The sequence below is a fragment of the Capricornis sumatraensis genome, chromosome 8 (assembly GCF_032405125.1).
Source record: "Capricornis sumatraensis isolate serow.1 chromosome 8, serow.2, whole genome shotgun sequence".
In the NCBI taxonomy this organism is placed as follows: Eukaryota; Metazoa; Chordata; class Mammalia; order Artiodactyla; family Bovidae; genus Capricornis; species Capricornis sumatraensis.
The window spans coordinates 84,804,409-84,820,347 of NC_091076.1; the positions used below are offsets into that span (position 1 = coordinate 84,804,409).

Genomic DNA, 15,939 nt, shown 5'->3' on the forward strand with positions numbered 1-15,939 from the left:
CAGGGAAGATTTTCTCTTTCCCATATTTAGAAAGAGAGACTGTCCTCTCCTTTGCAACGTCAGTGTCTGGAGGCTCTGAGGCAAGGGGTGTGAATGCCACCGGTCACTGCTGCCACAGGCACTGTCTCTCTCCTCCTGCAGACAAGTCAGTTTGGGGTTCAAGGTAGCAAACCTGCATATTCTCTCCCTTCCCCGAGCCTTCCCTCTGGAAGAAGTGTGGGATCCAGGCAGTGTTAAGCAGGCAGGTGGTGGTGAGTGTGTTCCCACCCTAGATTTGGAGGGGGCTGCCCTAGGAAGCTGGAGAAAGCGATGGCACTCCACTCCAATACTCTTGCCTGGAAAATCCCATGGATGGAGGAGCCTGGTAGGCTGCAGTCCATGGGGTCGCAGAGTTGGATATGACTGAGCGACTTCACTTTCACTTTTCACTCTCATGCGTTGGAGAAGGAAATGGCAATCCACTCCAGTGTTCTTGCCTGGAGAATCCCAGGGACGGGGGAGCCTGGTGGGCCTGCCATCTATGGGGTTGCACAGAGTCGGACACGACTGAAGTGCCTTAGCAGCAGCAGCAACAGCCCTAGGAAGCACCTTGGCCAGGCCAGTGTTTTGCCGTCAGGATGAGGTGGCCTCTGGGTTGCAGACCCTGGCTGGACAACCTGGCATCACAGAAGGTCCATGTGACCAATGGGCATCTGGGCCTCAGGCTGGTTTTGCTGAGGGTGCCACAACTCTGGGCCTTGTTTCTGCTTTGACTCTGGTGGCAGCAGTGGGGTGGCCCTGTGTCCTCCAGTTGGGTGACGGGCCGACCACGGTAGGAATGTGGGGCCATCCGGGGCCCCAAATGCCAGGGGGCACAGGAGTAGAGCCGGATTGGGGGAAGCTCAACTCCCAGCCGCAGAGCCCTGGGCCCTGCCCTGCGTCTCCCGTGTCTTCAGTCTCGATGGGCTGAGCGTCTCACCCGGTAAACGCATCTCAGGAATAGGGTAACAGTAATACACAGGGCTGGCAGACCTGGCCAGAGAGCCTTTGACAGAACTGACTGTCAGTGAGGGCACAGGGGAGGTGCTCCAGCACACAAGCTACAGGCGGGTTCAAATTCCTGTCTGTGTAGACTGGGTACAAACTGCATCCCAGCTTGTCCTCGGAATCCCTGCTCACCAGGCGTGACTGCAGCATGTGTTGGGGACCACTGAGGGGCAGGAGCCCCAGCAGAGCCCCAGCTGTAAGAGGTCTTAGCCTACAGTGTCTGGGCTGCCATGCTGGTCCCTGCCTGGGACAGAATGCCTTGAGTGCAGGAGAGGAGAGTCTGTCCTTGGTCAGGCTAGGTCCTCTCTCTGGTGACTGACCCCCATGCAGCTGCTAGGGCCTGAGCCTGCCTTCCTCCTCCAAGTGCCAGCCCATGGGCCCCACCCTTTCCTCCATCACCTCGGCTCCTCACTCCCCAGCAGAGCTGCCCGACAGGGAGGGTGACAGCTCTCATCTGGATCTGGGATGCCCCCAGGGAAGATGGCTGACCCAGCGCCCCTTCAGGGCCCAGAGGCGCCTGGGGTCTGGGGGCGCCACAGGAGCTCAGTGAATGAGAGTTGAGCCAGAGGAACGCAGGGTGTGCTTTGATGCCTCCTGGACGTGCCAGCCAGCACCTCCTCCCGCTCCTGCAGTGCCCATGGGAAGGCTGACCCCCACCCCAGTCGCCACACAGAGGCAGGCAGGACAAAGTTGTGTGTGTACGGGGTGTCTGCTCTCAGGCTCCCGAATGAGCCTGGGTCTCTACTGGCCTCCGGGCCCGCGAGCACCATGGCTCCACCTCCCCGTACCCTCCTTACTCCACTTTCCCTTCCCCCTTAGGTTCGAACGATACAGGTCAGGCCGATCTGCTCAAAATGCCACTAATGGGGTGAGTGTTCCTTCTCCCCTGCCTGGGGGCTAGGAGACTGGCCTGGATTTGAACTTACCTCTGGTTTTCCTAACTGTGGTTGAAATATTAGGGTGATGGGAGAGCAAACTCTGAAGGGGAGGCTGGGGGAACATCCCTGGTGGGTAGGTGCAGGGAAACCCCGGGACCTCGTGGGCTTTCGCTTCTGGGTCAGCACGTCTCCTACCTGGCAGGTGCTGAGCGAAGTGACAGAGGACAACCTCATAGACCTGGGCCCGGGGTCTCCAGCTGTGGTGAGCCCGACTGTGGGGAGCACAGCACCCCCATCTTCCCTCTCCTCCCAGCTCGCCGGCTTGGGTGAGTGTCCCTGGCCTCCCCCCACCTCCTGGCCTTGGGGAGCGGGGGTCCATGGGGCAGTGTGGGCTGGGTCCTGCTGTGCCAGCTTCAGCTCAAGGCTTCTCCCTAAGCTTAGAGTTTGAACCTGTTGGAAACCTGGAGTTGGGGGGTGGCAGTCCAAGGAACTGGAGGCTGTTTGGTCCTGAGGATAGGTGGCTGCTGTGTCGCACGCAGACATCCTGTGTGGCCCGAGTGATCTCCTTCTCAGCGTCAGCCGGGCCAGGGTGGCAGACTGGTGTCAGCTCCTCAAGCACTGGACCTGCGGCCCCGAAGGCTGCTAAGGCCACACCAGGCCTGGAAGGGTCAGCGGCTGACTGGTGGCATGTAGGCACCTATGTAATATTTGTCACATAAAGGACCCTGGTCCATGGCCACTGTGGCTGGCTCCCGGTGTGCTCTGCAGGGCCCGCCTACTCACTGCTTGCCCTTGTCTGGGAGCAGCTTGTGGGGCTGTGGCTGTTCTCTACCCTTCTGCCCCCCAGGACTTCCACCCACCAGGGGCAGCCCACTGGGGCGGGGGGGTGGGTCCTTCCCGAGGTCAGGCCCACATCTGTGGTCACCTGTGCTGTGTTCTGTGTGCAGACCTGGGTACGGAGAGTGTCAGCGGCACCCTGAGCTCGCTGCAGCAGTGCCAGCCCCAGGATAGCTTCGATGTGTTCGCCCAGACCAGAGGGAGTGCCTCGGCTGAGCAGCGCAACCCGTACGCGGGGGCCCTTCTGATGGCTCTGGGGACACTGGGGGGCTGACCTTGGCCTGGCCTCATGGCCAGCACAGCAGGGCCTTTAATTCGCCGGGGCCAGGACTTCACACTCTGGCTACTGGAACCTGGCTGGAGAGACTGATGCTGCGTGAGGCTGGCATCCTGGCCATGTCAGTCTGTCCAAGTCTGGGCTCTTCTGTTCCCCCTGCTCAGCACTGTGGTTGCAGGAACCGCCTGTGTGTGGGGGTGGGGGTGCGAGGGGGGCAAGAGGATGTGGCAGGCAGGCAAAGAGTTGGTTCCTCGCTCCAGGGGTGTGGGGAGCAGCCTCCCTGACAGCGACTCTGACCACAGTGAGCCAGGTGGAATTGTGGGAGTTGATTCCAAAACACACAGCCCTCTGCATCTGCTTCTGGGACACTTCTGTTCAGCCTTGACCCACCTCCTAGGGCCCAGCATCTTGATGCATCCAGATCTCTGGGTCTGTGCTCAGGGTTCAGCAGGTTGAGCAGGGCCCCAGGCCCTGCTTCAGCACAAGAAGTTGGGGAGTAGAAGAGACAGCCTCCCAATGAGTGATAGACCCTGACCCTAGACCAGGAGACCGCCTCACCTGTCAGATGCCCCCAAGGTCACTGCTCTGCTTCATATGGCTGCTCCCTTGCAGCACCCTGTCCTTGAGCCTTAGAGATGCCTCATATTGTTATTTGAAAGGGGGACACTGAGGTGCAGAGGGAGTGAGCAGCTGGACCTCCTGGCTTCAGCTGCCTTCTGACCCCAGCCTAAATGTCGAGGCTGCCGAGCACTTGTGAGGAAGGTCCTGTGGCCAGAGGGGATGACCAGTCCACCCCGTCCATCCCCATGACTTCCCTGTTTGTGCTCCTTTGTCCCAGGCCCACCTACGAGGACCCCCAGGCTATTGGAGTACCTGCTGCGGCAGCTGATGGTCGGAAACAGAGCTCCGAAGTGGTAGGTGTGGAACCCTGCTTTTCTGCCTGGAGGGAAGGCCGGGGGGTAGGGTGGGTGGTGAAGGTGGCTAGAGAGTTAGCCAGAGCTGATGGCAGTGGGAGCAGGCCAGAGGGGCAGACCTGGGTGAGCCACATCAGCTCATGGAGTCCCCCCACTTTGTGGGAGACCCCAGTGTCAGTTTTCCAGGAGGAGACAGGCCCCGAGATGGGGAGACTTCGAGGGCAGCCCGAGAGCAGGCAGTGGGCAAGGCTGCACCCCAAGAGGTCTGACTGGGAGCCCCGCTGTGCCCCCCGAGGTGGATCTGGGCTCTCAGGGTTCCTGTGGTCAGGGAAGGTCTGTCCCCAGAGGTTGTAGTGCCCTGGGCTAGGGAGCACCCTGATAGGTGAGACCCTCAGGGAAGGGATAGGAGGTCCCGTAGGCCCACCCACCTGTTCCATCAGAAGGGGGTTGGAGTTCTGGGCTGGCTGGGGAGCTGGGCTGCAGGGGGATGGGGAGCGCTGAGGGTGGAAGTCGGGTTGTTGGGGCCCCAGATGCCGCGATGGCTCTTTCTGCCTAACTGAGAAACGTGTGGCTGTGAGTGAATGAATGCATGTGGGGCGAACCGTAGCCCCAGAACAGCTGCCCACGCCTGTTCTGGGCTGGCAAGGGGCAGCGCTTCCTCAGCGCCAGCCCCTGGCCTCCAGCAGCCCCTGTCCAGGTGGCCCGAGCAGGCAGCAGTGTTGTGGCCTGCTGTCTGCAGGAAAGCTGCTCCCCTGGTCCCTTCTGGTTTAGGCAGCTTGGTGAGAGTCATGCATCTCTGCTCACCGGCCCCTAGGGGGCACCAGAGCGCCAGCTCGGCTGTGGCTCTCAATGCCCTGCCCCCTCAGACCCCTGAGGCTAGCTCTGCTGCGTGCTCTAGTGGTCACCGTCCAGCGTCTCCTGTTGCTGAGGGCGTCTCCCCCTAACTCAGGGCCCCAGGGGGCCGCTGAGGCCCCTCCCCTGGCCCCCCAGCCAAGCTGGCCTGGTCAGCTTCCCTCTCTGCCTTCAGCCCTGCCCCCCCAGCCCAGGTGTGTCCCAACGCCAGTGCCCGAGGTTCAAGCTCAGGAACGTGGCCAGCTTCTCACCCTTCACCCTAGGCAGGCGGGTGCCTGGCTTGGCCGCCTCCCTCTTGTCAGCATCTTCACCTGCGGGAGACAGGCTGCTCCCCATGTGTGCTGCTCCATGGAGGGCATTGGAGCAGGGTTCCCGTGGGCAGTGTGTGTGCGTGTGTGTGTGCGCGGCTGTGGGGGGGCATATGCCTGTCTGTGCATGTCCATGTCTGTCTGTGAGTTTGTGTGTCTGTGTGTGGGTATCCCTGTCTCTGTGTGTGTCTGTATGTATGTGTCCGTGGGTGTGTCCGTGCACACACACACTTACATGCGTCTTCAGGCCTGTACTTCAGGTTTTGTTGTTCATATCCTAAACAGTGCTGACCTTAAAATGAAAACTGGGCCAAGGGTAAAATTAAGAACACAACAAAAGGGGAAAAATTGTGTAACCGCACCTCCACAGTACATCCAAATCAGAAGTCTTAACTTTAAATACTTTTACTATGTAAAAAGGCAATATCCCCAAATTCAGCATTCACATTAAGAGTTGGAAAAGGAGCACACAGGTAACTGAAAGGGGAAAAAGAAGAAAAAAAGCAGAAATGAGAAGAAATAGAAATGATTATGCCACAGCTGCTTCTGTGACGTCACCTCTTGGTGACCCCAAGAGTCCCAGGCAGGAGGGCATCCCCGCTGGCCTCAAGAGGTTTCCCGGGGTGGGGACAAGGCTTGAGCGTGCCCTCCCCTGTTGGGATGCCCTGTACTTAACTCCTTCTTTTATGCAGGAGTCGAGGGGTGTTTGGGAGGGGGTGGGGTGCTGGGTCCAGCTCCTCGGTGACTTAGCTTCTCTGTTTCCATGGCACCGGCTCTTGCCTTCTTTACCATGGGTCTCGCTGTGACTTTCCTTTCTGGGACGTTTCTGTCCTCGACCCAGAAGAGAGGTAAAGGTGGGGACTCTGCCCTGGAGCCCATAGACAGCTGGCTCATAGCCCAAGGAATGGTGAGCGGTCATCAACCGCGCTGACCCCCTGTCCCCCCAGCACTTCCCTCTGTCGCCTGCTGAGCCCCTGTGAGTCGGACAGTCCAGGGCCACCCCCCACCCCGGCGGGTGCCCAGTCTCCCCCTCCTGTCTGTCTTCTTAAGCCACAGACTTCCAGCCCCAGAAACACAGCTCTGGTTTTCTGCTGAGCTCGGGCGTTTGCAGGAGTGAGGGGAGGGCTCTTCCCCCTTCACTGTCCCTGGAGCTCTGGGCAGTATTCACTTTGCAGGATGAGCACGAGTCCTGTAGCCTCTGCCTGGGGGCGGGGGGCCCCCTGCTGTGAACGTGGCCATCTGCAGCCAGTGGGGTCTGTGCCCGCCGTGTCCCCCAGAAGGGTCTGCAGCCCCTGAAGAAACACAGACACAACAGGAACAGAACGAGAGGAGTCCGGAGCGGGGGCACTGGGATCACACAGGCAGTCAGCCCTGGGAAGTAGGGTGTCCGCAGCCAAAGCCTGGGAGGGTCCCTCCTGCCTCATGATCAAGTGGCCCGAGTCTGTGCACAGAGAGGCCGCCCGCTCCAGCCTGCCTGCCAGGCAGAGAGCAGCTCACCTCTCACGGAGCCACCACCTGGCTACCTGTCTCTGTCGTGGAAACCAGAGGTCTTTGTGTCAATGGGGCCAGAGCAGAAAACACTGGACACTCCAGGAGGAAGCGGGACTGACTCCTGGGGCCCGGGCCAGGATGGGCCAGTGGAGGGCTGTTCAGGCTGGGCCAGCACGCCTGGGCCTGTGAGTGGCACAAGGTCTCCTGGCAGAGCCAGGTGTGGCAGGACCGCTACAGCCCAGCCCAGGGTGTCCGCCCATCCAGCTTGGAGCTGGTGACTGGACCCAGCCACATTCGGGGTCATCGCCCACTCCTCCACAGCCCTGCCTGCTGCCCCAGGCCTAGGGCCAACCTTAGAGACACAGGCCAGCCAGGCCCTCGTCTGCTTCTTTGGGGCAGGCTGGGGCTCCACCCGTATGTGTGAGTGGCCTTAGAGCAGGACTCCTTAGAGCATGTTCCCTCCATTGTCCAAATTGGGAGGATCCATCCTGTGTCCTTGGACCTGTAATCCTGCAAAAAAGGATACTGCCCACAACGCGCGGTGTGGCTTGGCAGCCGGTGGTGGCGCCGCCCCTGCCTGGCCCCACCTAGAGCTCCAGGCTCCGACTTCAGAAATAAGCCAGGCTAACAACTAACCTTGCATCTCACCTGTCTGACTGCAGTGTGTTTGTTCTTTTTTTTTTTAAACAATGTATATTAATTGCTTTGCCTTATTTCCCATAGAGTAGAAACCCAAGTCTTTCCAAACTGCCTGAGTACAAATTCTTTGCTTGGAAACTTTTTGTACTATTGAGTGAGACCAAGGGTTTGTAGATGGTGGTGAGGAGGTGGAGGGCGGGCTGTCAGGAGGGTCCACAGCCCCTGGATATCACCCTTGAGCACACCACTGGCTCCAGCCTCATTGGAAACAGCGTACGTTTCCCTGTGGGGAGGAGAGGTCCTGAAAACCTTCTGGTGCAGCTTGCCTGGGGGAGGTGGGGGGCAGTGTAGGTGCCCCATCTGGCTTCAGGGTCTTCCTGCCTCTCCTGGCTCCAGTCAGAGGGCACATGGGGTGGGGAGGGGCGGGGGGAGCCAGGGAAGCACAGCGGGAACCGCAGTAGGTCAGCAGAGAGTCTGCTCCAGGTTTGGGGCGGGGGCGGGGCTCCCTGTGTGAACCCGCAGCCCCCAGATGCAGCCGAGGGTGCCTGGCAGTGGCTGAGCTGGTGGCAGCCCCCTCCCTCCTGGGCCGGTGAGCGAGCCGCCCGCCAGCCAGCAGCCAGTGCAGATCAGGGCTGAGGACACAGCTCATCTAGCTCTCCTGGGTGAGGGAGTCTGGGTGCAGATCCTCATTAGAGTCCCCACATGAGAGGTGCCTTTGTTTCTCTCTCCTTTCCATCTCCTTCCTCCACCTCACACTCCGCAGACCCCTTGCCCAGGAGGTGCTCCCCGCAGACTACGCCAGAGCCCAGGTCACTCAGGGTGAGAACACTGAGAGTCCTCGGGCCTGGGGATGCGCCCGCGGCCAGGGCTGTTCACAGGGCAGCCAAGTATCCAGCATGTCTGACACGCCTGGTTTTCACAGAAACTTTGCCCTGGCGCAGTGCTCCCACATCGACCACGTGGCAGGTGGCTCGTGAGCCCAGGCACTGCACCCAGCCAGGCAGTGCAGCCCATGCCAAGGTCATGTGAGCTGTCCTGTCACCCACCCAACCTACTCCGCACCTCTCAGTCAGGGGTCAGGCCCAGGGCTCCGAGCCCTGGGTTTCTGAATTAGATACAGAACGAGCAGCCCAGAAGTGAAGGGCTCCAGGGTGGTGAGTGGTGGAAGCCGTTGCCCCATGTCACAGATGAGGCCGGGGCCCACAGGCAGGGAGCTCCTGGAGAGGGGCAAGTCCACCCAGGGGAGGGGAGATCTGCTTCCGCCAGCTCGAGGGGTGAGGAGCTTCTCACAGGTCAGTGTTTATCTTCTGAGCGTGCTGGCTCTCAAGATCGGTCCAGAGGGGAAAACGGGGCATGATCCCTGAGCCCAGGGGATCAATTCTGAACAGTAAAGAGGGCTTAAAGCCAATGACCCCTTTAGCGGCTTTTTTCAAGCTTTGCAACCTGAGGAGTCTCTCTGCTCGTCCTGGGCAGGCTGAGGCTGGTGGGCGTCAGGGACCCCCTGCTCCAGCAGCTGGAGTTGCCGGTTTCTCCCTGGAGACGTGCTGACTCTCCGTGCTGGGTTCTGGCCAATGTGGCAGGTGGCAGGAGACCTCCCTGAGGCCGGCATCCCGGCTTAGAAGAATCACAGTAATGAAAACTTGCATCTCCTGTCATGAGAATGTGTCGGGTGGAAACCCTGCTGGCAAACGTGAACCTGGCAGGTTGCGCCCCGGGTGCCCCTGCTCCTGCTCGCTCGGGAGGGAAGGGGCCTTGGGTGCTGCCAGTGCCCATGGCGGCCTGCCCTGCAGAGCAAGGACCATGTGTCCCTCAGCCCCATCATCATTTCAGGGTGGTTTTTCATTCCAGCATTCATAAGGTCCCAGTAGGTCAAATAAATACAAATAATCTGGTGGAGGTTGGCCTGCACGTCTCTGAAACGCCTGTGGAGGCCGGATATGGGGTCTGCCAGCCTGGCTGTGTGGCCCTGGTGTGAACCCAGCTGCAGACACAGTGCTGGAGAGTTTTCTAGAAACAGTGGGCTTGCGAGTGGGTCCCAAGAGGTACTTCATGGGCCAGCCTAGGTGAGGACACAGGTCACTTCAGTCAAGGGCCGTCCACTCGTTTCTCTAGGCAGGGAGCCAACATTTCATTAGCGTGACTTCAGGGGGACTAAAGGTTACTCTTACTTCTTATCACATTACTATCTTATGACATCTGCCAGCAGCTTCACTGTTTCCAGCCAAATAGATTTTCGGGCCCTTGACACAGGCAGCCCTGGCGTGGGCAAGGCCCAGGCGATGGTTGGACGCCTTCCTTCTCTCAGGACCCCGGCCCCCTCCCCTGCTCCCCTGCCCCTCCCCTGCTCTCAGGTGCCCTTTGATGGGGGAGGAGGGGGCCACAGGCAGTGCTGAAGGCTGGGAGGGGAGGGTGGAGTGAGAGGAGGCTGCTGCATTCAGGCTGCTTCGCAGTTTTCCCACTAAAGAGACACACAGATGACCACAGCCTACAGTCCCTCTGATCATCAGAGTGCTTGCTTTTGCCTGTGTCTGCTGGTGGAGGAATGTGCTGGGCTGCTGTGGGCCAGGCCACCCCTAGGCCTGGGTGCCCTCTCCACTTGGAAATGCTCCGGGACGAATTTCAGGATCCTTTCAGTGAGCAGAGCCCAGACCCGTGCCAACCCCAAGCCCTGCGCCACCCTGGGCCATGGGCCGCTGTGCAGCCTCCCTGTCCTGCCGGGGCCCTGGGACCAAGGGTGGACACACTAGTCAAAAAGTTATCCACTGAAGAACGCGTACTGCACCTCCTCCCCTCGCCCACCCGGCCGCTCCCCGCTTCTTAGAGCCGCTGCTTTCCTCCCTACCGCCTCCCTCGGCTGCTGCCCGCCTGTCCCGCGTGTCCCGCTCTGTGCGCCTTTGGTTGCCTTGGGCTGCCTGCACTGACGTGTCCGCTGTTCTGTCTCCCTGCCTGGCTGGGGGCTGCCTGGCCGCTGCCTGCCGCCTCCGCAGATCCCCGTGGTGCAGCCCTCGGTCATGGACGACATTGAGGTGTGGCTCAGGACCGACCTGGTGAGACTCCACGTTTCTGTCTTGATGGGGAGTGGCGAGGCCCAGGCCGGGGCCCCTTGGGGCTGGCCTGGGGGCCCAAGGGGCTGCTCCCTGGGGAGTGGAGGAGGGAGGCTGGGCAGGCGCCTCCAGGATGCACCCTGACTTTTCCCAGTCACTGTGGTTCCAGGTGTGTGCTCTTGGATTCTTCTGGTTTTTGTGCGTTTTTTAATTTTAATTTTTTTGGTTTTCATTTTTTTCTTTTAATTGTGAAATTTTCGCAGTTGTGAGTGGGTGTTTATTTTTCCATCATTGTCATCACCCTTCCCCAGCGTAGCCTGGCATCTTGGCTTTACTGGCCCCAGAGGCCACTGTCTTTGCCTCCAGAGATGGGCAGGGAGGTTAGGACGTCATGCATCTCCCCATGGCAGCAGGTTCTGAGAGGGGAGGCTGCGTTGGCCCGTCCCCCGCCCCGCCCCTGTGCTGGCCCCCTGCCAAGCAGTGTTATCCCCTGGGGGGCTGTTGGAGAAATGCACCATGGAAAGGGGTGCTTGCCCACGTCATGGCTGACGGGACTGGGTACACCTCATCTCCTGTTTCTTGTCGCCTCCTGTCAGGCCCCCAACTAGGACGGTAGACCTTAGGAGGATCTCCTGCCGCTCCGGGCCAGCACACCACCCACCCAACCCCAAAGACAGGCTTTCCAGAGGCACTCTCTACCCCGCGAGCTGCTGCCTGGGGGCTGTGCCAGGAGGGAAGAGGCACCCATTAGGTCCTTCCCAAGAGAACGCCTGAAGAGAAATAGCTGCTGTCACAGGGCAGGCGGGCACACCTGGCCCCCTACCTCACAAGGGGGACCTGCACTCGAGGGCAGATCAGGGGTGGAAGCAGGAAGGAGGCTGGGGCCATGTCCACCACCCATCACTGTCTGTGCAGGGCCCAGTGACCCCCACATCCCCCAAACAGAACTGACCGCCCAGAGCGTCCTCAGTGTCTGAATCAGGGCGCGGGAAGAGACTGGCGCTGCTCCTAGGAGGCTGGGGCTCAGCCAACCCCCTGCCGGGGTGCCTTGGGGTCAAGCCCCCATGTCTCCAGGCCTCACACGGTTCCAGCTGCTGGCGTGCCCTTGACCACCCAGTGCCATGCAGCTGCCCGTGAGTGTCCGCGGAGTGGAGGGGCACCCGGAGCCCGGCCTCTCCCGGCTCTTCTGTGGTCCTGCCCTGAGTTTTAGCAGGGAAGGAGCTGCACAGTTCAGTTTTTTCTTTCTGACCTTTCTGGAGGATCTAGAGCCTCCTCAGCTTTTTGTTTTTACTTTTTAAAAACAAAAGTTTCTGTTTCTCCAATAAGATGAGAGCAGTATTATACTCTTGCAGAACTCAGGATGGGAAGTAGGAAGTGTCACTAGGTGTTGCCCTGGGGGGTGGGCTGCGGGCGAGAGCGGCCATGGACAGCACTAACACCCTCTCTCCGCTCTCCCACAGAAGGGTGATGACTTGGAGGAGGGCGTCACGAGCGAAGGTAGGCCTGCCTCCGACCCACTGTGGCTGTGCCCTTCCCAGGCTCTGAGAGCCTCCTTGCTGCCCTGGCACCTCCCCACTCCTGGGCTCTGTCCATCCAGGTCACCTGCTGACGTGGGAGGTGCCAGCAGGCACAATCGGCCATCCCAGGTCCATGGGACCCCAGACCGGTGTCACTGCTGACTGGTCTGCCCCCCCACCTCCGGATGGTCATTGCAGCCGAGACAGAACACACGCCATGCAGTCAGCACAGTGGGTGCCGGTCTGGGGCCCTCTGTAGGCCCTGAGCCCTGCCGGGGTTGGGGTCCCTGCCAAGGTCAAGGAGGAAGTTGCCCCTCCAGCTCTTCCTGCCTTGCCACCAGTGCCGATCTGGATGATGGAAAAGCACCAAGTCAGTGGTGGGGCAGGAGTCATAGCTGCCCGCTTCCCTCACGCCCCCTGGGTTGTGGCTGGGCTTCCCGCCTGCCCTGGTGGTGTCAGAGGAAGAAAGGGGCCCTCCCCTGTGGGATCAGGCGTGGCAGCTGAGCCCCTACCCATCCCTGCTGGGCCTTGTTCTGTGTTGCAGAGTTCGATAAATTCCTTGAAGAAAGGGCCAAAGCTGCTGAAATGGTTCCCAGCCTCCCCTCTCCCCCAGCGGACACTCCAGCCCCAGCCTCGAATCCCTCAGGCCGGAAGAAGCCAGAGCGGTCAGAGGATGCCCTCTTTGCCCTGTGAGCTGTCCTGTGGTTGGGCTCCCCCATGGCAGGTCACCTCTCACCCCCGGTCCACACCAGGCTCTGGCCACTTCTCCCATCCCCCGCCCCTACTTGGTCCTGTGCTGCTGTGTCTCCATGGAAACACCACTGTGTTTGCTCCCAGGCCTCCCACTCGTTGGGCCCAGCTTTAGCCACCTTTTCTTTGGGAGGTGGGACAATGTCGCTGCAGCTGCAGACCCTTCAGCCTCTGCCCTCCTGCTCCCTCTGCCTATTTCCTCCAGGAAAAGCTGGTGGCTGGCCCAGCCCCAGGCAGGGCCAGCCCTTTGGGGTTCCTCTGGTCACTTACCCACAGAGAAGGGGCTCGGACCCCAGCCCCATGCCCAGCTCAGCAGGCCTCTCCTGCCCTCCTGTGCCCTCTTTGGTCCCAGAAAGGGCAGGTCTGCAGCCGTGGGCTTGGTCTCGCTCCCCACTGCTGCTCCCTGACGAGCGTTGGCACTTCAGTAGGCTCTGTGGTGCCCGCGGGTGGCGTCTCTCATCTACCACCTGCTTGACCCTCTTCACTTTCCACTGCTAGCTCAGGCCCACTGCCGAGCTGGGACCAAGGGGTCTGCCACGGGCCCATGGCTCCGGTGTGGGCAGAGCCTGCAGAGGTAACATGGCATTGGCCTTGCTGCCCCCATGCACCACTCTGTATGCCACCCCATCTGTGGAGGGGCCTGCACGGTGAGGGCTGGCTCTGGCCGGCCTGGGAAAGCTAGGCACCTTTCGGAAAGTGCTTCGTTCAGCCCGGCCCAGGGTAGCCTCTGCCTCCACCTTCAGGGCCCACAGCAGCAAGCGGTTTTGACCCCGAGTGAGATCCCAGTGACCCAGCGGCCAGCGCAGCTCCAAGGCTCCTGGGCGAGGCCTCAGCCTCCCCCACAGACTGTCCTGAAGCCTGACCCCGCAGGCTACCTCAGCGGAGGCGGGGGGGGGGCACTGGCGAGCCCCACTCCATCCTGGGTCCTCACTTGGACCCAGCCTGGTCTAGCCTGAGCTGCCCGGTGCCCAGAAGAGCACACGGGCAGCTTTTCACTGGCCCGGGAGCCCTAGCCCCGCTCAGAGCTCTAGCAGGCACTCCCCAGCATCAGGGCAAAGCTGGGGTCTTCTGGGAGCGTTCAGGGCGGGGTTGGGGGCTGTGTGGGGCTCCAGCAGGAGCAGGTGTGGTGGAGACCAAGGCGCCATTGGGGGAACACCTGGCCTGGCCCCCTTGCAGCTCCCTCCACAGGGGAGGCCTGGGGTCCTGCTGGCACCTCACACCCCAGCTCCTCAGAGGATGCCCCTTCGTGTATCTGGGTCAGCCTGCTGCACCCTGCCCAGCCAGGCCTCCACACTGCGCCTCCCCGCTGCCCATTCCCGCCTTCAGTTAGCCTTGGATGCTGAACTGTCTGAAGCCAGCTGATGAGCTGCAGGGCAGGTGGCCTGCTTGTGCTTGGCTGGTATCCCCAGGCCTCTAGTGTAGCCTGGGGGTGTGTCTCTGTGGGGTGGAGCCTGCCTTGCCAGCCCAGGGTGGATAGTGGGCCTCCGGTGGTCAATCAGTCCTTCGGGAGTCACAGCAGCTGGGCCTAGCATCAGCTGAGGGAGGGGCCAGCCTACTGGGGGTCCCTGGGCAGATGGTGTGGCAGGAGCACGTGCCTGTCCCGGGGAGACCCCACAAAGCCGTCCCCAGCTCCAGCTGCTCAGCCAGGCCCGGTCTAGAGAGGCCAAGCCACTAGGGTGGTGAGTGATGGTGGCCTCACCAGCTGTCCTGGCTGGAGCTACCCCTCCGCTCGCCCATCAGGTCACAGCAGCCTGCCCCACCTGCCCCCACCACGCCCAGGAAGCAGGTGCCCAGGACGGGTGCTGCTCGCCCTTCCCGTCCTGAGGCCCCAGGTGCCCGGGCCCATCTCACTGGTTCCCTTCTGTCTGGGAGGCTCAGCCCTCGGGCTGCTCTCCCAGGAGGGAACCCTGGCCAGAGCCTTCTGCCCAGCAGAGTGAGACCCTCCGAGCCACCAGCCTCCGCCAGTGTTAGAGACCGCAGATCCAGTATGTAATTATACTAAATTATTGTTGGGATTCCTTATAAGCACTAATTATACCTGATTATAGGTTAAAATATTTATTTTGTCAAAATATTTTCTTGGGGGTGTGTTTAACCTTTTCTGTGTTGTGTGCTGAGATGTGAAAACTAACCCCTTCCTCCTGCCTCTCTGATCAGTGGGCAGCAGCAAATAGCACTGAGTTCATGTGACCAGGCAGTGGTGGGCCTTTGGCCAGCCTGCTCCAGAGCAGCCCCTGCCTGGTACCCCTGGGGGAATGTGACCGACGGGCTTATCTGTGTGCATAAGGACAAGGGCCTCAGAGCTGCAGTGGCTCTTCACTGGCCAGGCCAGAGGGCAAGGTGGCCGTCTGCTATCTGTCCTCCCATCTGTCTGTCAGCCCCTCAGTGTGATCAACCGTGCTGTCAGCCCTGGATCCCACCTCGGCGCCCTGCCCTTCCCCTCCTTACTGAGGTCCAGAGAAGGGAGCCTGGGGAGGTGCGGCGAGTGAGGACCCGGGGCAGCAGGTGCCCAGACTCCAGCTCCTTCTGTTCCTTCCTGCCACCACAGCCCCACTTGACCTCTGCACGCTTCTAACTCAGTCCAACCCAGCCTTCCGGAGGGATCAGGGGCTGTGGACCAGTGAGGAAGAAACCCTGTGGAGGACAGTGGAGCCTTTTGTATTGGCAGTCCCCAGGCCCGGGCCCCCTTCCCTGTCCCCAGTGTGGGCATAGCCAGCTTCACCACCCAGAAGACGCCCAAGGCCCTCGCCTCTCGCCTCTCCCATGCCCAACTTCAGCCCTTCCTGTCCCTGGGGCGCCCTGAGAATAGCTGTCAACTCAGAAGGCTCATGGCATCTCTCCAGGTGCTCCTGGAGGAAAGGGGGTGAATATTTATTCCCTCGAGTTTGCACTTGATTTGTGAGGGTTCTCAGGTTTGTTGTCGGCATCCCCCAGCCTAGCGGTCTGTCACTGTCTGTCTCTGCCGGCAGAGCAGGACTGGAGGGTGAGTCAGTGACACCAGAGCGTCTGTCTACCCACGAGCTCTCCTAGATACGTCTGTCTAGTTTGGGATCTTGCATGTAAAATACTCCACAATAAACAAACCAACAGACTGCTGCTGTGCGATCTCTGTTCTGTCGGGCCTGCCAGAGCTGACCTCCGGCTTTGTCTAAGCAGAGGCAGCGTGGGCCTCCGTGCTGCTGGGAAAGCTTGCCCTGCTCACTCTGCCCGGGGGTGGCAGTCGGAATGAGACCAAGGCCCCATGCCAGGGGAGTCTGGGAGCAGCTTCCAGAGTGTGGCGGCCCCAGTCTCTGTGGATGGAAGGCGTGTCCCCCTGTGAAAGGTGCTGTGGGCCCCGAAAGAGGCCTGCTCTGTGTCTCTGTTCGGTTCAGTTCAGTCACTCAGTCGTGTCTGACTCTTTGTGACC

General features: G+C 60.7%; 1 protein-coding gene across 9 annotated transcripts in view; it reads left to right on the forward strand.

Moving 5' to 3' along the window:
- The window catches only part of TOM1L2 (target of myb1 like 2 membrane trafficking protein), a 72,295-nt gene extending 56,706 nt beyond the window's left edge, over positions 1-15,589 (forward strand). For 3 of the 9 annotated variants that reach the window (XM_068979075.1, XM_068979079.1, XM_068979084.1), the window contains 8 exons: positions 1,846-1,894; positions 2,107-2,230; positions 2,852-2,969; positions 3,857-3,929; positions 5,910-5,999; positions 10,210-10,269; positions 11,727-11,763; positions 12,328-15,589. In XM_068979075.1, the coding sequence (XP_068835176.1) occupies positions 1,846-1,894; positions 2,107-2,230; positions 2,852-2,969; positions 3,857-3,929; positions 5,910-5,999; positions 10,210-10,269; positions 11,727-11,763; positions 12,328-12,476 (700 nt within the window). In that variant the 3' untranslated portion in view covers positions 12,477-15,589. Of the gene's footprint in view, positions 1-1,845; positions 1,895-2,106; positions 2,231-2,851; positions 2,970-3,856; positions 3,933-5,909; positions 6,000-10,209; positions 10,270-11,726; positions 11,764-12,327 lie in introns of all 9 variants that reach the window. The other 6 variants (XM_068979076.1, XM_068979080.1, XM_068979081.1 and 3 more) reach the window with 2 other exon arrangements.
- Positions 15,590-15,939: the final 350 nt, after the last annotated feature.